Genomic DNA, 26,755 nt, shown 5'->3' with positions numbered 1-26,755 from the left:
CAGTTTAATATTGCCTGTGTTTTAACACTATATTGGTGGAATTATACAGTATAAATGTTTTTCTGTGTGGGGCTTCTCTTGTCCAACATTGTTAATGAGATTCATTCATGCTGTTGCATGAAACAGTAGTTTATTTCTTTTCGCTGCTGTAAAGTATTGCATCATACTTATCTATTTTATGCTCAGAGTAGTAGGCATTTTGGGTAGTTTGCAGTTTTGGAAGACTACACATAATACTGCACATAATACTGCCATGATTATACAAATAGTTTTGTATGTCTCTTGGTGCATACTTACATGGATTTCTATAAAAGATACAGCCAAACTGTTTTCTCAAGTGGTTGAACCAATTTACTCTCCCAGTACTGTATGAGAAATCCTTCTGTTCCAACATTCTAACCAACACATTTGTATTTTCAGTCTTTTTCATTTTAACCATTTTGAAAGGTGTATTGTGTATCTCCTTGTGATTTTAATTTGCATTTTCTGATTTTTAATAAAGTTGAGAAGCTTTATATTTACCACCCATTTAGATTTCTTCTTTTGGGAAATGCCTAAGTTTCTTCCAATTTTTTATTGAGTCTATATTTCAGTGATTTGTCAATTACTTGTATTACAAATATCTTCTCACTTTCTTGATGGTGTCATTTGATGAACAGAAGTTCTCCATTTTAATGTAGTCTGATTCATCAATATTTTTCCTTTAAAAAGTCAGGGATTTTTCTATATTTTTTTAACTTTTTATTAAGATTATGATAGTTTACAACCTTGTGAAATTTCAGTTGTACATTATTGTCAGTCATGTTGTAGGTGCACTACTTCACCCTTTGTGCCCTTCCCCCACCTCCCCTTTCCCCTAGTAACCACCAATCTGTTCTCTTTGTCTATATGTTTAACTTCCACCTATGAGTGGAGTCATACAGAGTTCGTCTTTCTCTAACTGGCTTATTTCACTTAACATAATACCCTCAAGGTCCATCCATGTTGTTGTGAATGAGACGATTTTATCCTTTTTTATGACTGAGTAGTATTGCATTGTATATATATGTATATATACACACCATATCTTCTTTATCCAATCATTAGTTGATGGGCACTTAGGTTGCTTCCACATCTTGGCTATTGTAAATAATGCTGCAATGAACACAGGGGTGCATGGGACTTTTGGAATTGCCGATTTCAAGTTCTTTGGATAGATACCCAGCAGCAGGATGGCTGGGTCATATGGTATTTCTATTTTTAATTTTTCGAGAAATTTCCATACTGTTTTCCATAGTGGCTGCATCAGTTTGCATTCCCACCAACAGTATATGAGGGTTCCTTTTTCTGCACAATCTCTCCAACATTTGTCACTTTTTGTTTTGGTTATTTTTGTCATTCTGGCAGGTATAAGGTGATATCTTAGTGTAGTTCTGATTTGCATTTCCCTGATGATTAGTGATGATGAGCATCTTTTCATGTGTCTGTTGGCCATCCGTATATCTTCTTCGGAGAAATGTCTGTTCATGTCCCCTACCCATTTTTTGATTGAGTTGTTTGATTTTTTGTTGTTGAGCTGTGTGAGTTCTTTATATATTATGGAGATTAACCCTTTGTTGGATAAATAACTCGTAAATATTTTTTCCCAACTAGTGGGTTGTTTTTTTGTTTCAATCCTGTTTTCCCTTGCCTTGAAGAAGCTCTTTAGTTTGATGAAGTCCCATTTGTTTATTCTTTCTATGGTTTCCCTTGTCTGAGGAGTTATGGTGTCCAAAAAGATCCTTCTGATACTGATGTCAAAGAGTGTACTGCCTATATTCTCTTCTAGAATACTTATTATTTCAGGTCTAATCTAATCAGGTCTAATGCAATATGAAATGAAATCCTTACCTAAAATATACAATTCTCAACACTTAAGTGAGATAGAAATGAACTAAAAAATACTTTAAAAGGACAACTATTATCACTGAGTTTTTCGCTTTTTGTTTTTTTGAGGAAGATTAGTCCCGACTAACATCTGCTGCCAATCCTCCTCTTTTTGCTGAGGAAGACTGGCCCTGAGCTAACATCTGTGCCCATTTTCCTCTACTTTATATGTGGGACGCCTACCACAGCATGGCTTGCCAAGCAGTGCCATGTCCACATCTGGGATCCAAACCAGCAAACCCCAGGCCGTCAAAGTAGAACATGCAAACTTAACAGCTGTGCCACTGGCCAGCCCCATCACTGAGTTTTTACATGAGGAAAAATTAAAATAGCAGGACTCTTTAGCTTATAATGACACCTAAAAGAATATGGATCAACTTGACAAAACAATAGACAAAATCATAGAGTGAGTGTTACTGTCTTCACAAATCCTAGAATGAAGGAACTATGCCCTGCCAAACATTGCTATGGACTGAATTGTGTTCCTCCAAAATTCGTATGTTGAAACCTTAACACCCAACGTGACTGTATTTGGAGATAAGGCCTTTATGGAGGTGGTAAAGGTCAAATGAAGTCATAATGGTGGAGCCCTGATCCAACAGGATTAGTGTTCTTATAAAAAGAAACAGCAAAGAGCCTGCTCTCTCACTCTCTGCCATGTGAGGACACAGCAAGAAGGCAGCCATGTACAAACCCAGAAGACAGCCCTCACCAGAAACCGACCATGCTGGCACCCTAAACTCAGACTTCCAGTCTCTAGAACTGTGAGAAAAGAAAATTCTGTTGTTTAAGCCATCTAGTCTATGGTACTTTGTTATGGCAGCCTGAGGAAACTAAGACCAACATTAAATAAGCAGTTTTGGAATCAATAATTTCTTGTGCTTTAAAAGGGAGTTTGGGGTGAACAGGTTAAAAAACTAAATATAGGTCTAAATATAAATTAATAAAATTTGGAGTACTTTCTTACACTCTAAAGGTATTACATAGGGCAAATATGTTCTCCACTTATAAGGCAAACTGGGTTGTTAGGGCATAAAATTATGCTGCACAGGCCACTAATATGACCCACTGTAATGACATTACACATGTTTCTGCTCAATGTGAGAGAAAGCAAATGCTACTGAAATTATTTTCAAGGAAGCAAATCAACAGTTATAAAATTCTATAAAGTAAAGTACAAGAAAATAAACCATTTTCTTCAATTTATGAGAAGGTTTTTTGACATAAATAGAGGAATATTCGTGACCAGTCAAAAAGACAAGTCCTCATTGAGTGGCACAAAATACACAAAACCAAACAAGATTTTTAGACTCCGTCAAGTTTTCTTAATGAGGGTGGCAGGAGGAGGGAAAAAGAAAAAAGCACTCAAGGGCCGGCCCCGTGGCCAAGAGGTTAAGTTTGCGCACTCTGCTTCAGCGGCCCAGGGTTTCGCCAGTTTGGATCTTGGGCACAGACATGGCACCACTCATCAGGCCACAGTGTGGTGGTGTCCACATAGTACAGCCAGAGGCACTCACAACTAGAATCTACAACTATGTACTGGGGGGCTTTGGGGAGAAGAACAAAAAAAAAAGAAGACTGGCAACAATTGTTAGCTCAGGTGCCAAGCTTTAAAGAAAAAAAAATTTTTTAAAAAAGAAAAAGCACTCAAATTCTTTCAAGTCATCCAACTTAAAATAACTCTTAACTCTTTAATGATAGTGCAGTGAGTCAAAGGAAAGAGATATAGTCAGTAAAGCAAATATAGCTACTGCTTACGTGTTTAAAAGACCCATAGGGAACTGCTGTGGACCCTGTCTCTTCTAGATAATCTTCCCAGCTTAATTCCACTTCTTCCATACCAGATCCAGCATCTGGAATTAAAAACAAAACACAACAAAAACAGGTGATCCCCAATTAAAGAAAACTCAAGGTACAAAAACATAAACTGAGTAAATCTAACTTTACAACTTACTTCACAAAAGTTAATTGATTTTACACATAAAACAACTGCATTCTTTTTAAATGGTAGACTCCCTTAGTGCATTGACTGTCAATGAATCTCAACAGCACAGAAGCGTGACATGCCATCTCCTGCTGGGATCTATCTCGGATTCACCCAAATAGACCATATAGAGCTGGCGAGAGTGTAACTATTACAATCACTTTGGACCATAATTTAGTATCTAATGCCAAATACTTGACACACTTAGTAGGCATTTAAAACTTAAATTTCCAACCTGATTCTTCCTTAGTATTCTCCAACTGAGTAAAAGATACCACTAGTCGATATTTTGGCTCAACCAAAAAAATGCGGAGTTATCTTTGCTTCCCTCCTTTTCTTTCACATCTTACATCCAATCCATCAGAAGATTTTATAGGTACTACCTTTAAAACATATCCTAAATCTAATACTTCCCACCATTTCTATTGCTCTCTCTAGTCCAAGGCCTAACTACAATATCTTTCACCTTTTAATAACACTTATAATAAAATCTAAAATCTTTGGGAGACTGTAAAGGCCCTACATGATCTGACCTCTGGCTACCTGCCCTGCTACTTCATCCCCAACCAGCCTCTTGTTTGCTCACTGCACTCAAGTGACACTGAGCTTCTTGCCATTCTCTTTCTTTGAGCAGGAGCTCAAAGAGATATTTGTACATGAAAGTTCATGGAAGCAATATTCAAAATAGCCAAAAGGTAGAAGTAACCCAAGTGTCCATTTAACAGATGAAAGGATAAACAAACTGGGGTATATACAGTGGAATATTATTCAACCTTAAAAAAGGAAGGAAATTCTGACACATGCTACAACATAGATGAACCTTCAGGATACTACGCTAAGTCAAATAAGCCAGTCATAAAAGGTTAAATATTGTATGATTCCACTCATATGAGGTGGTTAAAGTAGTCAAATTCATAGAGACAAAAAGAAGAATGGTGGTTTCCAAGGATTGGGAGGGGAGAGGGGAACGGGGAGTCACTGTTTAATGGGTATGGAGTCTCAGATTGGGAAGATGAAAAATTTCTGGAGATGGACTATGGTGATAGCTGCACATTAATGTGAATGTACTTAACACCACTGAACAGCACACTTAAAAATTGTTAAAATGGTCAACTTTATATTATGGATATTTTATCACAACTTAAAAAGTGGAAACAAATTTTGAACAAGGTTAACGTTTATCAATTCTTCACAGTAGGTACAGGGGCATTTGTTATACTGCCTTCCATTTGCTTTTATGTATTTGAAAATTTTCATTAGAAATACAACAAGCCAACAAAGACTACATTAGGAGTATCCTAAAAGTATGGGCCAGTAGAATGTCAATTTCCATTACTAAAACAAAACAAGGCTAGACATTCATGTTCCTTAGCAAGGACCCTCATCCCTCAAACAGCATGATAATTTAAAAATAATAAATAGGGGCCAGCCTCATGGAGTAGTGGTTAAGTGTGGCGCACTCTGCTTTGGGAGCCTGGGTTGATAGGTTTGGATCCCAGGCACAGACCTACACCACTCATCAGCCATGCTGTGGCAGCAGCCCACATCCAAAATATAGGAAGACTGGGGCAGATGTTAGTTCAGGGCAAATCTTCCTCAGCATAAAAACAAAAAAGAATAGTAAAAAAAAAATAAAAATACACAAAAACAATAAAATTAGTGAATTAAAGGACTAAAGTCTCTCATGCATTAAAAACTACTAAAAACTGAGAACAAGACTAATAATCTGACAGAAAAAATGAGCAAAATGTATGAAAAGAGAATTTATCAAAAAGAAATGCAGAGCGACGTCAGCAACATGGTGGAGCGAGTGGTTTTCTTTGTCTCTCCCCCTCTGAACTACAACTAAATGGACATTCATTGATCACTGGAGGATACTCACACAGCACCTCAGGACACATGAGAGACCCATGCTACTACACATCAGAAAGTGGATGGATTACCACCAGGGAGGAGGTGGAGATAGGTGAGAACTCTCTGGCCCCCAGACAGCCCAGTACCTAGAAGTGACTTTCTCCTGGCTAATGCACTCACAGCACTGCCGCAGCCCTGAGGGTGGGCGTGTGCATTAGCTCAACTATGGAAACAGGTGACTAGAGCGCTAAGCTCCCTGTGATTGCTCTGTGGACCGGTGGGAAAATCCAGTCCCACTGCAGCCCCAGGGAGTGACCTGGACTCAACCTCGGAAGGGAGGCCCCACCCACCAAGCGCAAAGGCTGGGCAACGTAGGAGCAGAAGCGGCACAGATGGGCGAGCTACCCGCCCACTGCATTAAACACCCATTGCTCTGCTCCAGCCCAGAGGGGGCAAGTGAAATCCAGCAGGACCAGATGATGGCAGAGCTGTGAGTCTGGGTGAACTAACTCTCGGCTGTGGCAAAAGCCTGTAACACCACTACAGTCCCTAAGGAGGGAGAATGTCTAGGCGGGTCTGTGGGAGCAGGCAGCAGCAACCCAAAGCCCCCAGCTGATTGTTCCCACAGTTGAGGGGAGACCCCACAGGGCCACTGCGATCCCAAGGAGTGGCCCAGGCTCAGTCAGGAACAGCTGACAGGGATCCTGGTAGGCACAGATTACATAGCTCCTGCCCCTTCCCCACAGTGGTAGCAAGTGGAAGCAGTAACCAAACTCTATCACTATGCAGACACACAAATCCACGCCATCAAGTAGTATGAAAATACACACAAAATCTCCAGAACAGAAGGAAAATGACAAGTACCCAGAAAACAATCCCGAAGACACAGAAATCTATAAGCTAAATGACAAAGAATTCAAAATAGCTATCATTTAAAAACTCAATGAATTAAGAGAGAATACAGATAGATAACTCAATGAGTTGAGGAACTAAGTCACAAAAGATCTTGATACTATAAAAAAGAACCAATCAGGAATGTTGGAGATGAAAAACACAATGAAGGAGATGAAGAAAAATCTGGAGTCCATGAACACTAGGACTGGTAATATGGAGGACAGAAGAAATGGAAAACAAGCAAAAAAATGTGAGCATTAGGCCCCCACATTTCAATATTCACTCTAAATTTAAATGGATTGAATTCTCGAATCAAAAGACACAGAGTGGGTGGATGGATTAAAAAACAAGACCCAGGGGCAGGCCCAGTGGCCGAGTGGTTAAGTTTGCGCGCTCTGCTGCAGGCAGCCCAGAGTTTCATGGGTTCGAATCCTGGGTACGGACATGGTACTGCGCTCATCAGGCCACGCTGAGGCAGCATCCCACATGCCACAACTAGAAGGACCCACAACCAAGATTATACAACTATGTACCAGGGGGCTTTGGGGAGAAAAAGGAAAAAAAAATAAAAATCTATATTAAAAAAAAAACAACAAAAAAACACAAGACCCAACAATATGCTGCCGCCAGGAAACAGACCTTAGCCCCAAAGACAAACACAGACTAAGAGTGAAGGGATGGAAGACGATAATCCAAGCTAATAGTGAACATAAGAAAGCAGCTGTGGCCATACTTCTATCAGACAAAGTAGACTTCAAGGCAAAACAGGTAAAGAGAGACAAACAGGGGCAGTATATAATGATAAAAGGGACACTCAACCAAGAGGACATAACAATTATAAATATATATGCACCCAACACAGGAGCACCTAAGTATGTAGACCAACTATCAACAAAACTAAAAGGAGGCATCAACAACAATACAACAGCAGTAGGGGACCTCAACACTCCACTAACACCAACGGACAGATCATCCGGACAGAAAGTCAACAAGGAAATTGTAGAATTAAATGAAAAACTACACCAGATGGACTTAATAGATCACTCCATCCAAAAACAGCAGGTTACATGTTCTTCTCAAGTGTGCATGGAACATTCTCAAGGATAGACCATATAGTGGGAAACAAAGCAAGCCTCAATAAATTTAAGAGGACTGAAATAATATCAAGCATCTTTTCCGACCATAATGCTATGAAACTAGAAATCAATTATAAGAATAAAGCTGGGAAAGGGGCAAAGATGTGGGGATTAAACAACATACTACTGGGGCCAGCCTGGTGGCGCAGCAGTTAGGTTCGCACATTCTGCTTCTCGGCGGCCTAGGGTTCACTGGTTCGGATCGCGGGTGTGGACATGGCATCATTTAGCACACCATGCTGTAGTAAGCATCCCACACATAAAAAAAGTACAGGAAGATGGGCACGGATGTTAGCTCAGGGCCAGGCTTCTGCAGCAAAAAGAGGAGGACTGGCAGTAGTTAGCTCAGGGCTAATCTTCCTCAAAAAAAACAAAACAAAACAAATAACATGCCACTGAACAACCAATGGATCACTGAAGAAATCAAAGAAGAAATCACATATTATCTGGAGACAAATGAAAATGAAAACACACCATACCAACTCACTTGGGATACAGCAAAAGCAGTCCTAAGAGGGAAATTCATTGCAATACAGGCTCACCTCAATCAATCTCAAACTACACCTAACAGAATTAGAAAAAGAAGAATAAAGCCCAAAGTCAGTGGAAGGAGGGAAATAACAAAAGAGCAGAAATAAATGAAATCGAAACAAAAAAGACAGTAGAAAGGATCAATGAAACAAGAGCTGCTTCTTTGAGAAAAGAAACAAAATTGACAAACTCTTAGCCAGGCTCACTAAGGAAAAAAGAGAGAGGGGCCGGCCCCGTGGCTGAGTGGTTAAGTTCGCATGCTCTGCTTTGGGGGCACCAAGGGTTTCGCTGGTTCAGATCCTGGGCATGGACATGGCACTGCTCATCAAGCCACGCTGAGGCGGCATCCCACATGCCACAACTAGAAGGACCCACAACTAAAAAAATATACAACTATGTACTGGGGGCTTCAGGGAGAAAGAGGGAAAAAAAACCTGAAAAGAAAAAAGAAGATTCAAATAAATAAAATCAGAAATGAAAGAGAAGAAATTACAATGAATAACACAGAAAACTATATGCCAACAAATTGGACAACCTAAAAGAAACAGATAAATTCTTAGGCTTTTACAACCTCCCAAAACTGAACCAAGAAGAAACAGAGAATCTAAATGGACCAATCACAAGTAAAGAGATTGAAACAGTAATCAAAAACTTTCCCCAAAATAAAAGTCCAGGACCAGATCCCGTCTCTGGAGAATTCTACCAAACATTCAAAGAAGATTTAAGACTATCCTTCTCAAACTATTCCAGAAAATTAAGGAAGATGGAGCACTTCCTAACACATTCTATGAAGCCAACATCACCCTGATCCCAAAACCAGACAAGGACAACACAAAGAAGGAAAACTACAGGCCAATATCACTGATGAACACAGACGCAATAATCCTTAACAAAATATTGGCAAATTGAATACAGCAACACATTAAAAATTTCATACACCATGATCAAGTGGGATTTATACCAGGGACACAGGGGTAGTGCATCACCTGCAAGTCAATCAATGTGATACACAACATTAACAAAATGAAGAACAAAAACCAAATGATCATCTCAATAGACGCAGAGCAAGCATTGGATAAGATCCAACAGCCATTTATGATAAAAACTCACAACAAAATGGGTATAGAAGGAAAGGACATCAACATAATAAAGGCCACATATGACAAACCCACAGCCAACATCATAGTCAATGGGGAAAAACTGAAAGCCATCCCTATGAGAACAGGAACAAGACAAGTGTGTCCACTCTCACCACTCTTATTCAACACAGTACTGGAGGTTTTGGCCAGAGCAATTAGGAAAGAAGAAATAAAAGGAATCCAAATGGCAATGAAGAAGTGAAACACTTGCTGTTTGCAGACGACATTATCTTATATATAGAAAACCCTCAAAAAAATCCTCGGAAAGCTACTAGCAGTAATCAACAATTACAACAAAGTTGCAGGCTACAAAATCAACTTACATAACTTATATGCCAACAATGAACTAACAGAAAGAGAACTCAAGAACACAATCTCATTCACAATCTCAGCATGAGAATAACATACCTGGGAATAAATTTAACTAAAGAAGCGAATGACCTATACAAGACTTTCCTGAAAGAAACTGATGAAGACATAAAGAGATGGAAAGACATTCCATACACAGGATTGGAAGGATAAACATAGTTAAAATGTCCATACTACCTAAAACAACCTACAGATTCAATGCAATCCCAATCAGAATCCCAATGACATTCTTCACAGAAACAGAACAAAGAATCCTAAAATTCATATCAGGTAACAAAAGACCTCGAATTGCCAAAGCAATCCTGAGAAAAAATAACAAAGCTGGAGGCCCCACAATCCCTGACTTCAAGATATACTACAAAGCTATTGTAATCAAAACAGCATGGTACTGGTACAAAAAGAGGCACACAGATCAATGGAACAGAACTGAAAACCCAGAAATACAACCACACATCTAGGGACAACTAATCTTCGACAAAGCAGACAAGAACATACAATGGGGAAAGGAAAGTCTCTTCAATAAATGGTGCTGGGAAAACTGGACAGTCACATGTAAAATAATGAAAACAGACCATTCTTTTTCACCATTCACCAAAATAAACTCAAAATGGATCAAAGACCTAAAGCCGAGACCTGAAACCATAAGACTTCTAGAAGAAAATATAGGCAGTACACTCTTTGACATCAGTCTTAAAAGGATTTGCTCAGAACTATGTCTTCTCAGACAAGGGAAACAACAGAAAGAACAAACAACTGGGACTTCATCAGACTAAAGAGCTTCTACAAGGCAAGGGAAAAGAGGATTGAAACAAAAACACAACCCACCAACTGGGAAAAAATATTTGCAAATCATATATCTGACAAAGGATTAATCTCCATAATACATAAAGAACACACACAACTAAACAACAAAAAATCAAACAACTCGATCAAAAGATGGGCAGGGGATACTCTCCCAAGAAGATATACAGATGGCCAACAGGGACATGAAAAGATGTTCATCACTGCTATGCATCAGGGAAATGCAAATCAAAACTACACCAAGATATCACCTTACACCTGTTAGAATGGCTAAAACAACCAAGACAAAAAATAACAAATGTTGGAGAGGTGGAGAAAAAGGAACCCTCATACGCTGGCGGGAATGCAAACTGGTGCAGCCACTATGGAAAACAGTATGGAGACTTCTCAAAAGATTAAAAAATAGAAATACCATATGACTGAGTCATCCCACTACTGGGTATCTATCCAAAGAACTTGAAATCAGCAATTCAAAGAGACTCATGCACCCCTATGTTCATTGCCGCATTATTCACAATAGCCAAGACGTGGAAGCAACCTAAGTGTCCATCGACTGATGAATGAATAAAGAAGATACGGTATATATACAATGGAAACTACTCAGTCATAAAAAAGGATAAAATCGTCCCATTCACAGCAACATGGATGGACTATGACAGTATTATGTTAAGTGAAATAAGCCAGATAGAGAAAGTCACTCTGTATGACTCCACTCATATGTGGAAGATAAACAAACAAGTGGACAAAGAGAACAGATTAGTGGTTACCAGGGGGAAGGGAGATGGGGGGTGGGCACAAAGGGTGAAGTGGAGCACCTATAATATGACTTACAAATAATAATGTACAACTGAAATTTCACAAGGTTGTAAACTATCATAACCTCAATAAAAGAAATGCAAATGGTCTTTAAACATATGGAAACGTGCAAATTTACTCATTTTAAGAGAAATGAAAATTAAAACTACACTGAAATATCAGCTTGGAAAACATTCCAAAGTTTGACAACATACTCTATGGCGAGGCTGTAGTTAAGCAGGTAAAGCATGATGACACAACCCCAATGAAAGAGAAGCTGGCAAGTTTCTCACTTCCCCTAGAAGATTCCCACTTCTGGGAATCTATCCCAAAGATATGCTGCTAAAAATACAAAAAGACATATGTACAAAGCCATTCAATGCAGCACTATTTGTAATACCAAGACTGGAAATAACCCAAATGTCTATCGGTAAGGAACTGGCTGAATAAAATATGTTGTATACATTCAGTACTATATAGTGGTAAGAAGAAATGAGAATGATTTTTACATACTGATGTGGAATAATCTCTAGTATATATTAAGTAAAACAGCAAACTACAGAGCAGTTTTCATTATATCTCTACTTTTTGTATAAGAAGGATATGAACATGAATACATATGTACATATTTTTTTTATATTTTTTAAATGAATAGAAGAATAAAAAGTAGTAAAACTAGTTATGTATAGGGAGAAGAATAAAAAGGATGAATACTATCAGGTTGAATGTAGGAATGCTGTTATATAATTTTGACTTTGTAACTCTGTAGATATTTTATACAATTTAGAAATATATTTAAATCAAAAGAAAAATTCTAAAAATTAAAAATGAACTGAAACAAAGTGCCTAACTGTTGGTGGAAAAAGCATAAAGAAAACGGAATTCCTTTAAGTCATATTAAAATATTTTGACTGCAAACCCCAGTGGAATATATTTAAAGGCAAAAACCAGAAAGGTCTTAAACTGCACACTGTTATCCTGTTGATACTTAGAATACTGGCATTGTTATTTTGAAAAAATTATATAAATATTGTAGGATAGAAACAATAAGTCATGATGATATTAACATAATTACAAAACAACACATTTCCAAAAGAAAAGACACACGAGCATAGAATCAAAGTAGTAAAACCCTTGTAAATTTAAATTAAAATTGTGAATACCAGACAAAGCCATCTGATTTTCTTTTCTCTTCAAAAGATGTGTATTTGTTAGCTATGTCTGTGGAGAAGACCTAGAAGAAAACGATAACCTAGTATCAGTGAGCACCCCAGCACCCAGAAAGTGGTCTCTAAATATCATTAAAAAAAAAAGTGCTACTCAGAGAAATGGCAGATTGCAAGTTTGGGACAGAAAATGTGCACAAGGTACCAGGGAATGTTTCCAGATCAGAAAGCAAGGATTAGAACTGTCAAAGATACATGATATTACATCAAAAGAACACAGGAACCAATCCGAAAGAACTCTCACTGCTCTTGAATGGGGCAATTTGATGATCAAATGAATGATGACAGCAACAGATTCAAAGTCATCAAATATATACACATAATATTTTTACATCCCTAAGTTAATAATATTTAAAATAAAACAAATCGACTTCCTAAATGACAGAGTACACCTCAGTGACTCCACTCTTCCAGAAAAGCTGCAAAATACTGGCTAAATGATGAAAATCAACGACTTCAATGTTCTGAAATTAAATGAAGGCACGAACAAACTGAAAAGCTCTATTCAAGACAAGCTACTGAACCTTTGTTAGAACAGTGGTGTTGTGGCATTTTAAGTTGGAGCTATTCCCATCCTTCATCCCTTCCCAGTTCAAAATAGAAAATTTTAGAATTGAAAATACAATAACCAAAAAACCCCCCAAAACCCTCCATGGATAAGTTCTACAGCAGAATGGGTAGGACAGAGAAAAGAATTACTAAAGTTGAAGAAAGAGCAATAGAAAACACCCAATTTAAACAACAGATAGAAAACATCTTTTAAAAAAATGAAAAAAGCCTCACTGAGCTGTGGAACAATAACAAAAGATCTAACGGTGGTGTCAGCAGAGTCCCAGAGAAAAGACAGAGAACAGGACTGAAAAAGTACTTGAAGAAATAATGGCTGAAAATTTTGCAAAAGACATAAGTCTATGGATTCAAGAAGCTAAGAAAACCCCAAACAAGATAAACTCAACGAAATCTGTGCAAAGATACACCAGAGTCAAACTTCTGAAAACTAAAGGCAAAGAAAGTCTTGAAAGCGGCAAGAGAAACAACACCTCCCTTGAGAGGGTTGGAGGAAGAGGGGATTCCAATGACAGCAGTTTTCTCATCAGGCACCAGAGAGGTCAGAAGGCACAATACTTTTCAAGAGATGAAAGAAAAAAACTTTCTACTCAGAATTCTGTATCTAGCAAAAATATCCTTCAATAATGAATGGGGAAATCAAGACACAGATGAAGGACAACTAAGAAATTTTACCACCAGCAGACCTATCCTAAAAAAATGGCTAAAGGAAATTCTATAAATAGAAATGAAATGACAGAAGGAATCTTGGAAAATCAGGAAGGAACAAAGGACAAAGGAAAGAGTAAAAATACTGAAAATAGAATACATTTTTCTTCTCCTCCTGAGTTTTCTAAATTATGTTTAAAAGCTGAAGGAAAAACGTTAACAATGAGTGATGTGGTTCTCAAAGTATGTAGAGGAAATATTTAAGACAACTGTATTATAAATAAGATAAAGAGATAAAAGTAAGCAAAGTTCTACACTTCACTCAAACTAATAAAATGATGACATGAGCAGACTGTGAAAAGTTATGCATATATAATGTAATACCTAGAGCAACCACTAAAAAGCTATATAAAGAGAGATACTCAAAAACACTATAGACAAATCAAAATGGAATTCTAAAATATTGTTTAAATAACCCAGAGGAGGGCAGGGGGAAAAAAAAAAAGAAACAAAAAACAGGGAAAACTAATGACGAAAATAGCACACTTGAGCCTTATCAATAATTACATTAAGTGTAAATGGTCTAAATACACCAGTTATAAGGCTGAAATTCTTTTAAATGATTATGTACTGTAACGAAGTTTACTTCAAATATAATGATATAGGTAGGCTGAAAGTAAAAGAATGAAAAAGATATACCATGCAAACATTAACCAAAAGAAAGCAGAATAGGTAAATCCCTAGAGACAGAAAGTAGATTAGTGGTTGCCAGAGCTGGATGGAGCAAGAAAGGACTGCTAATAGTTTCCTTTTGGGAGTGATGAAAATGTTCTGGAATTAGGTAATAGTGATGGTCACACAACTTTGCAAACATACTAAAAACCACTAAATTGTGTACTCTAAGGGGCGAATTTTATGGTATGTGAATTCTATCTCAAAAAAGAAAAGTACCTCAATAAAGTTGTTTTTAAAAAACTTCAATGGTAAAAAAAATCATTATTAATTTAAAAGAAAATAATATAATTACTAAATGAGCCAAAGACATGGAAGACATTGTATTGAAGAGGACATAGGGATGGCAAGTAAGCACCTGTTCAACATCACCAGCCATTGGGGAAATGCAAATTAAGACCAGGACAAACTCTCATTACACACCAATCAGAGTGAGTTAAATAAATATAGTGACAATACCAACTGATGTAGAGGATGTGAAGAAACTAGATCCCTTGTACACTGCTGGTGAGCGCGTAAAATGGAACAGCCACTCTGGAAAGTAGTTTGGCAGTTTCTTTATTAAACATATGATCCAGCAATTGTGCTCCTGACCATTTATCCTAGAAAAATGAAATCTCATGTCTACGATTGTTTACAGCAGCTTTATTTGTAACAGTCAAAAACTGGAAGCAACTGAGCCAGCCCTGATGGCCTAGTGGTTAAAGTTTGGCGTGCTCTGCTTCGGCAGCCTGGATTCAGTTCCTAGGAGCAGAACCACACCACTCATCCGTCAGGAGCCACGCTGTGGCAGTGGCTCACACAGAAGAACTAGAAGGACTGCAACTAGAATATACAACTATGTACTGGGGCTTTGGGGAGGGGAAAAAAAAACTAGAAGCAAGCAAAATTTACTACAATAGATGAATGGTTAACTGAACTGTAGTACATCCATGGAATACTACTCAGCAATAAAACGGAACAAACTATTGACATATGCAAGAATTTGAAGGCATCTTAAGGGCATTATTTTGAGTGAAAAAAACCAATCTCAAAAAGGAACATACTGTGTGATTCTATTTATGTAACATTCTTGAAATGACAAAATTATAGAGATGGATGGCTGTCTGGGGTTAGGGAAAGCTAGGCAAAAGAGGGGTAGGTGTAACTATGAAGGAGTAGTAAAAAGGAGCTCTTTGCAATGATGGACTAGTTCTGTATACTGACTGAGGTGGTGGTTACAGGAATCCATGTGATAAAATGACATGCAACTACATACACTTTATACATATGTCAATTTCCTGGCTTTTACATTGTAAAATGTAATGAGATAAAACTAATGGCAGAAACTGGGTGAAGGGTATATGGAACCTGTCAGTATTATCTTTGCAACTTCCTATGAATCTATAATTATTTCAAAATAACTCTAAAGTAACTATCAAAATTAAAATGTTATTTTTTTTTAAAAAAAGAAATCTGTCCATAAAAGTTATTCCTTTTTTTTAGCAAACATTATGAGTACCCCCTCGTGCCAGGGTCTCGGCCAGGAACAGAGAAAGATAACTCATGTCTTCAAAGAGCTTCCCACTTAGCAGCAGAAAGACAAGTCAGACAATATAACACCAGAAAGAAATATATTCTGCACTCCAAAGAAGGAATTCTGCTTGGCAAAACCAGTACCTACCTGCATCAAGCTGCTGCTCCCCGTTCATTTCCACAGCACATGGGTTATCTCCTCCCCACACAAAGGACTGGCCTTATGGTTCTGCTATGATCTGAAGGTTACTTGCAGGTCTCAAGCATCTGTTTAATGGGCATCCAAGGGTCTAAACGGAAGTGCTGAAAAAATCAAGGACAGATCAACAACCTTAAGCTCAAGTGTGTTTACTCATTCATAAGACATGGCATTCTAGTGAGCTGAGAGCAGAGAAAACAAAAACACACTGTCAAAATAGATGGGATTAGAGAAAACTGACACCTTTTCTAATTTTGAAGAGAGAGTGTGTGTGTGTGAGTGTGTACAGAGCATGCTATCAAAATCTTGAGAACATAGCTAAAAATCACAAAAAACTAACATGTGTATGAATCACTACTCTTTAAACTTAGATTATAATACCTAACATTATGATTCCTATCCACAAAAACTCCAATTCCTAATGAATCCCTGGGGGAAAGAAGTTAGCTTTCAATGCTGTCTCACCCAATGATTAAGATTCATGATACAGTATATTACTTTATCTAGGTTTCCACTCTATTTATCTAGAATATTACGCAGAGCCAAAAAGTATCAACTATATTAGTCTACAATTACACTTACAAAGAGAACCCCTCCAAAATAAACTCTGAATCCATTTATTCTTTCCTTAAAATGGCTTTATTGTAATATAATTCACATGCCAAAATTTCCCATTTTAAGTGTCCAATCCAATAATTTTTAGTAAACTTACAGAGTTGTGTAAACTATCACTATAATCCAATTTTAGAGTATTTCCATCATGCCAAACAGAATTTTTTCCCATTTGTAGTTCCTTCCCATTCCAGCCCTAGTCTGAGGCAACCACTAACCTGCTTTCTGTCTCTAGAGATTTTGCCTTTTCTGGACATTTCACATAAATGGAATAATACAATATGTGGCCTTTTGCATGAGGCTTCTTTTACTTTGTATGTCTTTGAGGTTCATCCATGTTGCTATTTATTCTTGCTTTACATACACGTAAAACAATCTCAGATATTGCCTTTATAGTGCCTAATAGGTTAGAAAGAGTAAATGAAAAGGGAACAGGAGCTGCTACAGGAAGGCCTGCTGTGTACTAACTGCAAGGGCAACAATACAGAGAACTGTGAAGTGGGGTGGGCATGCAAGAGTCACAGCTGTAAGAGTGACAGTCCACAGAACCAAGCAACTCTACGCCTCTCAGAAAGATTCTGAGTGTGTATTAGAGACTTCAGCAATCTATTCTCATTAAAAAACTTTAAACACTAAACAAAAGACAGTTTAAATTTTAATATACTCCTTGAAAAGGCATAAGCTAGGTAAAGTACAACAGTGTCAGATGGGTAATAGGGATACCCAGATTCTAGTTCCAGCTCTACTGATAACTAACTATGTAATCTTATAGAGAACACCTATTATGTCAATCGTTTTAAACTATAAAATGAGTGGAAGATCTTTTTCAGATTTTAAAATTACATTTCATAATGAGCATAGAGAAAGTCTTAAAAACTTAAAATTATGGCTATCTCATTTGACATAACTGCCAGTTATCCCAAATTGTATCATACAACATAAGCACTGGAGCCCATGGTTTCACAGATAAGAACTGAACAGAAACTTGGTAGTGAGATGTAAAGCCTCTAAACATGCTCTCTTCTCTCAGTTTACTTTTCTTCTCAAGCCCAAAACATTCAAACTGTACTATTCCACAGCCTAATTCATTCACTCCCCATATTTATCAAACACCAGCTCATTACCATCCAGTTTTCTAGGGGATGAGGGTAAAGCAATCGAGAGAGACATGGTTCCTGCTTTCATGAAGTTTATTTTCAACAGAGAGGAGACACATTAAGCCAACTTTAATTATTTAAAGTGCTATGAAAGAAAAGTAGTGGGTGCTAAGATAGAATATAATGGCAGACCTAACCTAAACTGAGACGTCACTGACACAGTCCCTGACAAAAATGGTATTTAAGCTGAGACTAAGGGGGAAATAGCAGCTAAGCCTAAAGAGGAAAAAAGGAGAGAGTAGTCCAGGCCCAGGGAACAGAACATACAAAGGCTCTAAGGTGGGAAGGAAGTGAAAGAAGGCCCCTATGACTGGAGCATGGGAACCACAGCATAAGGTGCACACAAGAAAACCGGACAGGAAGAGAAGGAATAACAGCAGTGACCATTTATCAAGGATATGCTGTGTGCTGGGCACTGTTTCAAGCACACAAACATATTAACCCATGCAATACCCCCAACAACTCCACAAGGTGAGAGTCATCATAATGAGGAGACAGGCACAGAACAAGTGCTTCACCTGCCCAGGGTCCCACAGTTAGGAAGTAGCAGAACCAGGTTTCAAACCAAGCAAAGTGTCTAGATTCCATGTTTTCAAACACTCTACTGTACTGACTCTCAAAGGGAAGTAGCCAAGAGTTTTTTTAAGCAGAGAAAGGAAATGATTAAATCTGTGTTTTAAAAAAGATCACTGTAGGGGCTGGCCCCATGGCCGAGTGGTTAAGTTCACGTGCTCCACTGCAGGCGGCCCAGTGTTTCGTTGGTTCGAATCCTGGGTGCGGACATGGCACTGCTCATCAAACCACGCTGAGGCAGCGTCCCACATGCCACAACTGGAAGGACCCACAACGAAGAATATACAACTATGTACCGGGGGGCTTTGGGGAGAAAAAGGAAAAAAATAAAATCTTTAAAAAAAAAAAAAAAAAAGATCACTGTGGGGGCCAGCCCTGTGGCCGAGTGGTTAAAGTTCCACACACTCCACTTCGGTGGCCCAGGTTCGTGGGTTTGGATCCCAGGTACGGACCTACTCCACTCATCTGCCAAACTGTGGAGGTATCTCATGTACAAAGTGGAGGAAGAGTGGGACAGCTGTTAGCTCAGGGCTAATCTTGATGTTAGCTCAGGGCAATGGATGTTAGCTCAGAGAGAATCTTCCTCACCGAAAAAAAAAGATCACTCTGGACCCAAATAGAGAAATCATAAAGGAATGTCAGCAAAGACAATGTAAAAGTATAAAATTTCTACACGGCAAAGGACAGCATAAACAAAACTCAAAGCCAAACGAGATGGGTGAAAATAAAAATTCCCAACATATAAGATAATGGGTTAATTTCCATATATGTACAAGCTCCTGTAATTCAACAAGAAAAAAAAGAAACAAAAAATGAGCAAAATATATAATTAATCCACATTTTAAAAAATCAGAGTTAACACATAAAAATGTGCTCAATTTCATTAGTAGTGAGGAAAATAAGAATTTTTAATTATTTACTATATTTTTCACCTTTCAGATGGGTAAAATTTTTTAAACTAAAAATATCCAGTGTTGGTAAGGAAGTGGAAGAACGGGAGAACTTGAGAGTATTTAGTATCACCTTTCTGGAGCTATTTAATGGTAAATAATTTAATCTATACAGATTTAAAAGACAAACTCTTTGAGCAGTATTTCTACTTTTATGAATATTTCATACACAAAACATGTATGGAAGGCTTCATAAGCAATGATATTTGCTGTAGTATTATCTACAACAGTTATAAACCAGAGACAGCCTATATGTCCACAAAATGGGAATGAAACGGCAACACAGATTATGATATACTTATAGAAGGAAATACCCTACAATCATTAGAAGAATTTAGGTGGATCCATAATAGCACATGGGAATGTTTTCTATATTGCTGAGTGTAAAAAGCAAGTGAAGGACAATTTATAGTAACTTTTAAAAATCCTGTGTCCTTGTTTACTTGGCTATGTGACTTTTTACAAATGACTTATTTGTGCCACTGGCATCATTTGTAAAAGGGGGTATGAGTACTGTTCCTACCTCACATAACTGCTATAGGTAAGTGAGATAATCCATGAAGAGTACTTAGCATAGAGCTGGCTACATAGTAAATGCTGAGTTAATGTTAACTGTTACGCAATGTTGACAGATTCAAGTTCCTATGGCACTGACTTAGTGGATCATCTCTACATACAGTCTGCACACTTCATTATGGGTGTGTGTAACACAGTGAATGCTAAATATCTGTTGGGGCACTAGGCTTTGGAGGTGTCATCTACTGCTTATGTCCATAAACTTTTGGAACACACCAATGTATTCTGTGCAGAGTGCCACATACTGCAAAATAATAATAATAATAATAATAATAATAATAATAATAATAATAAATGCAGCATCGAAGCCAAAGAAACAAGGGTTGGAGAAATGAAAGTCTTATGTAGCTGAAAGCTAAGGCTGTGCCATTGTGTCAATCTTACCACCTCACTTAGATTTTAACCAATGAACAATTAGTTTATCATCTTAATAGAATGATGAGAAATAAACTGATGAAGTCTTTTGCTGGGGAACATCTGTCACATCTCTCTCTTTATTGCTAGCCTGTAGTGTTTTTTATGCAGTGAGGAAAAAAGAGTAAAATATCCAGGAGCTTAGAATATGGAAATTTATTCACTTTTCATTTACTTCCTTTTATTTCATTTATTTCCTATACATATTAAATTGTTTTACTGTCTTCATTTAGTTTATCATTGATTTTGGTATTATAATTTCCCTTGTGGTGACCAGAATACATTAAGAGTTATTTATTTAAATAAGTTCTCATGAACTAATTGATCTGGACCTTGCTCATCTTACTCAGAATATTTCAGTGAACTAAATGAGAGCATAGATATTTACATGGGGTTCTAATAAGACATACTGAAGACAGTATGAGCCATGCTAAAATTTGAAACACTTCTAATAGCTATAAATAACAATTTTAAAAGCAAAAGCTAATTGGACAAAACAAGCTTTTGATGTCAAACACGAAAAAAAATAAAACCAAAATGAAACTCAGGCAGAATGAAACTGAACTGAATCCCCTATTTCATTTTTAGAGATACATCAATGTAAAAGAAAACCACCATGGAATAATTACCTTTAAACAGATCTTTTAAAAGGTCTAAAAGTCATCTGCATAACACAAAGCTACATGGTGCTTCCTCTTATCTCATTTTAGTTTACACATGCAGTCCATGCTCTAAGTCATACTACATGGCTGCAAGTTAATGCACTTTGTTTTCAAGGCTAAGATAAAACACTGAGTAAGAGCATTACACAGGAAAATTGCAATAATTCAAGACAGATTCTGTAGGATGGATCCTCAGCCAAATGATTTAACACGTTTGACATAAATAACTTCTAAAGCACTTAGGAAGAACGACAGGAAGTCACTGTGGCTCTAAAGTTATGTACCCACTATCTATGGCGGTTCCATGAAAATACTTTAATTCAATAAATATTTATCAGACAGTTAAAAGGAAAATTCCTATTGAAATGTTTGAACTTGTACTCCTACCCCTCAATTAAACAGATGGAAGTCCAGTAATAATGTCAAGTATGCAGTTAAATATGGTAAACAGAAACAATTCAGCAAATGAGATGCTCCATTTTGGGCAGACATGCAAAGCTAACCCTGCCCCTGATAGTAAATGCTAGTGGTAGAGTCACTATACCTTTTTTTTTTTTTGAGGTGATAACGTTTTACAACATTGTAAAATTTCAGGTGTACATTATTATTTATGAGTATTCGTATAGACTGTATCGTGCTCACCACCAACAGTCTCATTTTTATCCGTCACCACATATATGTGCCTCGTTACCCCTTTCACCCACCCTCCAATTCCCTTCCTCTCTAGTAACCACTAATTTGTTCTCTTTGTCCATGTGTTTGTTTATCTTCCATATATGAGTGAAATCATGCGGTATTTGTCTTTCTCTGTCTGGCTTATTTCACTTTAACATAATATCCTCAAGATCTATCCATGTTGTTGCAAATGGGACAATTTTGTCTTTTTTATGGCTGAGTAGTATTCCATTGTGTATATATACCACATCTTCTTTATCCATTCATCCGTCAATGGGCACTTGGGTTGCTTCAATGTCTTGGCTATTGTGAATAATGTTGTAATGAACATAGGGGTGCATAAGTGTCTTTGAATTGTTGATTTCAAGTTCTTTGGATAAATACCCAGTAGTGGGATAGCTGGGTCATATGGTATTTTTAAATTTTTTGAGAAATCTCCATACTGTTTTCCATAGTGGCCGCACCAGTTTGCATTCCCACCAGCAGTGTTTGAGGGTTCCTTTTTTACCACATCCTCTTCAACATTTGTTATTTTGTCTAAGTAATTATAGTCATTCTAACAGGTGTAAGGTGATATCTCAGTGTAGTTTTGATGTGCTTTTCCCTAATGATTAGCGATGTTGAATATCTTTTCATTTGCCTATTGGCCATCTGTATATCTTCTTTGGAAAAATGTCTGTTCGTATTCTCTGCCCTTTTTTTTTCTTTAAGGATTGTCACCTGGGCTAACAACTGTTGCTAATTTTTTTTTTCTGCTTTATTTCCCAACCTCCCCCTGCCCCCAACCCCCAGTACATAGTTGTATATCTTAGTTGCAGGTCCTTCTAGTTGTGGGATGTGGGACGCCGCCTCAACATGGCCTGACGAGCGGTGTCATGTCCATGCCCAGGATCCGAACCCTGGGCCGCCGCAGTGGAGCGCGTGAACTTAACCACTCAGCCATGGAGCCAGCCCCTGTGCCCATTTTTTGACCAGGTTGGTTTTTGTTATTGTTGTTGTTTGAATTGTATGAGTTCTTTATATATTTTGGAGATTAACCCCTTGTCGAACATATGATTTGCAAATATTTTCTCCCAGTTGGTGGGGTTGTCTTTTTGTTTTGTTCAGTTTCCTTTGTCTTCCAAAAGCTCTTTAGTTTGATATAGTCCCATTTGTTTATTTTTTGTTTCCCATGGCCGGGTGGACATGGAATTCGAAAAGATGCTGCTAAGACCAATGTCGAAGAGTGTACTGCTTATATTTTTTCTAGGAGTTTTATGGTTTTATGTCTTACCTTCAAATCTTTAATTCATTTTGAGTTAATTTTATGTGTATGTTGTAAATTAAGAAAGGTCTACTTTCATTCTTTTGCATGTGGCTGTCCAGTTTTCCCAACACCGTTTACTGAAGAGACTTTCCTTTCTCCATTGCATGTTCTTGACTCCTTTGTCAAAGAAAAGCTGTCCATAGATGTGTGGTTTTGTTTCTGGGCTTTCAGTGCTGTTCCAGTGATCTCTGTTCTGTTTTTAAGCCAGTAACATGCTGCTTTGATTACCATAGCTTTGCAGCATATTTCGAAGCCCAAGACTGTGCTGCCTCCAGCTTTGTTCTTTTTTCTCAGGACTGCCTTCACTATTCGGGGTCTTTTGTGTTCCATATAAACTTTAGGATTCTTTGTTCTATTTCTGTGAAGAATGTCATTGGGATTCTGATTGGAACTGCATTGAATCTGTAGATTGCTTGAGGTAATACGGACATTTTAACTATGTTTATTCCTCCAATCCATGTACATGGACTGTCTATCCATTTCTTTATGACATCTTTGATTTCTTTCAGTAATGTCTTACAGTTTTCATTGTACAGGTCTTTCACCTCCTTGGTTAAATTTATTACTAGACATTTTATTCTTTTTGCTGCAAGTGTAAATGGGATTGTACTCTTGAGGTCTCTTTCTGCAAGTTCATCATTATAGAAATGCAACTGATTTTTGTAAGTTGACTTTGTACCCTGCAACTTTGCTGTCGTTGTTATTTCTAATAGTTTTCTGATGGATTCTTTAGGGTTTTCTATATATAAGATCATGTCATCTCCAAATAGCAAGAGTTTCACTCCTCCCTTTCCAATTTGGATACTTTTTATTTCTTTTTCTTGCCTAATTTCTCTGGCCAACACCTCCAGTATTACATTGAAGAAGATGACAAGAGTAGGCACCCTTGTCTTGTTTCTGTTCTGAGGGATGGCTTTCAATTTTTCACCCACTGAGTATCATGTTGGCTGGGGGTTTATCATATATGGTCTTTATTATATTGAGGTATTTTTATTCTATACCCATTTTATTGAAAGTTTTCAATCATAAATGGATGTTGGATCTTGTCAAGTGCTTTCTCTGCATCTACTGAGATGATCATGTGATTCTGTTAATGTAGTGCATCTCGCTGATTGATTTGCAGATGTTGAACCATCCCTGCATCCCTGGTATAAATCCCACTTGATGATAGTATATGATCCTTTAAATGTATTGCCATATTCAGTTTGCCAATATTTTGTTGAGGGTTTTTGCATCTATGTTCAATAGTGAATTTGGCCTGTAATTTTCCTTCTTTCTGTGGTCTTTGTCTGGTTTTTGGATCAGGGTGACGTTGGCCTCATAGAATGATTTAGGAAGAGTTCCATCTTCTTCAATTTTCTGAAATAGTTTGAGAAGGATAGGTATTAAGCCTTCTTTGAATGTTTGGTAGAATTCTCCAGAGAAGCCATCTACTCCCAGACTTTTGTTTTCGGGGAGTTTTTTGATTACTATTTCAATCTCTTTATTTGTGATTGGTCTCTTCAGATTCTCTATTTCTTCTTGGTTCAGTTTTGGAAAGCTGTATGAGTCTAAGAATTTATCCATTTCTTCCAGGTTATCCAATTTGTTGGCATATAGTTTTTCATAGTATTCCCCTCTAATCCTTTGTATTTCTGAGGTTGTAATTTTTCCTCTTTCGTTCCTAGTTTTATTTATTTGGGCCTTCTCTCATTTTTTCTTAGTGAGTCTGGCTAAGGGTCTGTCACTTTTGTTTATCCTAAAGAACCAGCTCTTAGTTTCACTGATCCTTTCTACCATTTTCTTTTTTGCTTCTATTTCATTTATTTCAGCTCTAATTTTTGTTATTTCCCTCCTTTTGTTGAGTTCAGGCTTTGTCCTTTTTCTAGTTCTGTTAGGTGCAGTTTAAGATTACCTATTTGAGATGTTTCTTGTTTGCTGAGGTGGGCCTGTATTGCTATGAATTTCCTTCTTAGAACTGCTTTTGCTGCATCCTCTCAGAGTTGGTATGAGGTATTTTCATTTTCATTTGCCTGCAGATATTTTTGGATTTCAGCTTTTATTTCTTCATTGATCGAGTGGTTGTTCAGTAGCATGTTGTTTACTCTCCACATATTTGTAAGAGTCACTATACTTTTGTCCTGAACAGGTGTAGATTTCCTTTCACTCCCCACAACAGTCAATCATCATTCCCTGACCTTGTACATGTCCTATCTGACAGGCTATCTAAGTTAAATATTGTTCTTCCATCTGTCAAATGTCAATGTAACTTGATTATTATGGGTAGAATATTCTATTGTTTCATTTGGTTGCTTTTTTTTAACCCACTGCTACATGTCTAAAGAGATAAAAAACAAATCAAGTCTGATAAAATCAATCTTAGCCACTCATATCACCAAAATTAAATCTGACCCTAACAACTTTTTCATGATTAGGTAAGCCCAACATAGGGCATATCTATCTCAGGTGAACAAATCAGTACTAACGAATTTATAAAAAAAATGAAAGTTTTAAACAAAACCCAGAACTCAAGAGTACCCTGTATTTTTTAAAAAGGTACCCACCATCATTAATCTCAGGGAAATGAAATCAATACCACAACAAGATATCACCTCAACACCTGTTAGAATGACTATTATAGAAAGACAAGAAATAACAAGTATTGGTAAGGATGTGAGGAAAAGGAAACCCTGCGCACTGTTGGTGGGAGTGGAAATTGCTGTAGCCACTATGAAAAACAGTATGGAGGTTCCTTAAAAATTAAAAACAGAACTATATGATCCAGCAATTCCACTTACGGGTATTTATCTGGAGGAAATATAAACACTAACTCAAAAAGTTATCTGCATCGCCATGTTTACTGCAGCATTATTCAACAGTCAAGACAACAGAAGCAACCTAAGTGTGCATCAATGGATAAACGGATAAAGAAAATGTGGTGTGTGTACACGTACACACACACACACACACACACACACACACACAAATATTATTCAGCCATTAAAAAAAGAAGGAAATTCTGCCATTTCTGACAACAAGGATGAGGGCAATTTACCAAGTGAAATGTCAGACACAGAAAGACAAATATTACACAATCTTACTTATGTGTGGAACCAAAAAAACCCCAAAACTGAACTTACAGATACAGAGAACAGTTTGGTAGTGGCCAGAGCTTGGGGGTGGGGGGGACAGGTAAAGGTGCTCAAAAGGTACAAACTTCTTGTTATAAAATAAATAAGTCCTGGGGATTTAACGCACAGCATGGTGACTATAGTTAATAATACTGCATTGTATATTTGAAAGTTACTAAGATGGTAGATATTAAAAGTTCTCATCACAAGAAAAAAAAATTTGTGACTACATGTGGTGATGGATGTTAACTAGACTTATTGTGGTAATCATTTCACAATATATACATATATCAAATAATTATGTTGTACAACTAAAACTAATACAATGTTATACGCCAATTATATCTCAATTTTTTAAAAAGCCAAATTAGAGGCTTTAAAATGTTCTAGAAGAATACATCCAAATCACTATCAGTGATTACCTC

The 26,755-nt window shown here is 37.3% G+C and overlaps 1 protein-coding gene across 9 annotated transcripts in view; it reads right to left on the bottom strand.

Annotated features, from left to right (window-relative positions):
- Positions 1-26,755, bottom strand: part of SFMBT1 (Scm like with four mbt domains 1) — a 138,648-nt gene that overhangs the window by 53,660 nt on the left and 58,233 nt on the right. For 3 of the 9 annotated variants that reach the window (XM_001492162.7, XM_070237393.1, XM_023620287.2), the window contains 2 exons: positions 16,245-16,399; positions 3,664-3,758 (listed from right to left, as the gene is read on the bottom strand). In XM_001492162.7, coding sequence (XP_001492212.1) covers positions 3,664-3,758; positions 16,245-16,272 — 123 coding nt within the window. In that variant the 5' untranslated portion in view covers positions 16,273-16,399. Of the gene's footprint in view, positions 1-3,663; positions 3,759-12,571; positions 12,643-16,244; positions 16,400-26,755 lie in introns of all 9 variants that reach the window. The other 6 variants (XM_070237397.1, XM_023620290.2, XM_070237395.1 and 3 more) reach the window with 3 other exon arrangements.

Source organism: Equus caballus, chromosome 16 (assembly GCF_041296265.1).
Source record: "Equus caballus isolate H_3958 breed thoroughbred chromosome 16, TB-T2T, whole genome shotgun sequence".
NCBI classification, from domain to species: Eukaryota; Metazoa; Chordata; class Mammalia; order Perissodactyla; family Equidae; genus Equus; species Equus caballus.
This window is presented reverse-complemented; position numbering and strand designations above follow the sequence as displayed.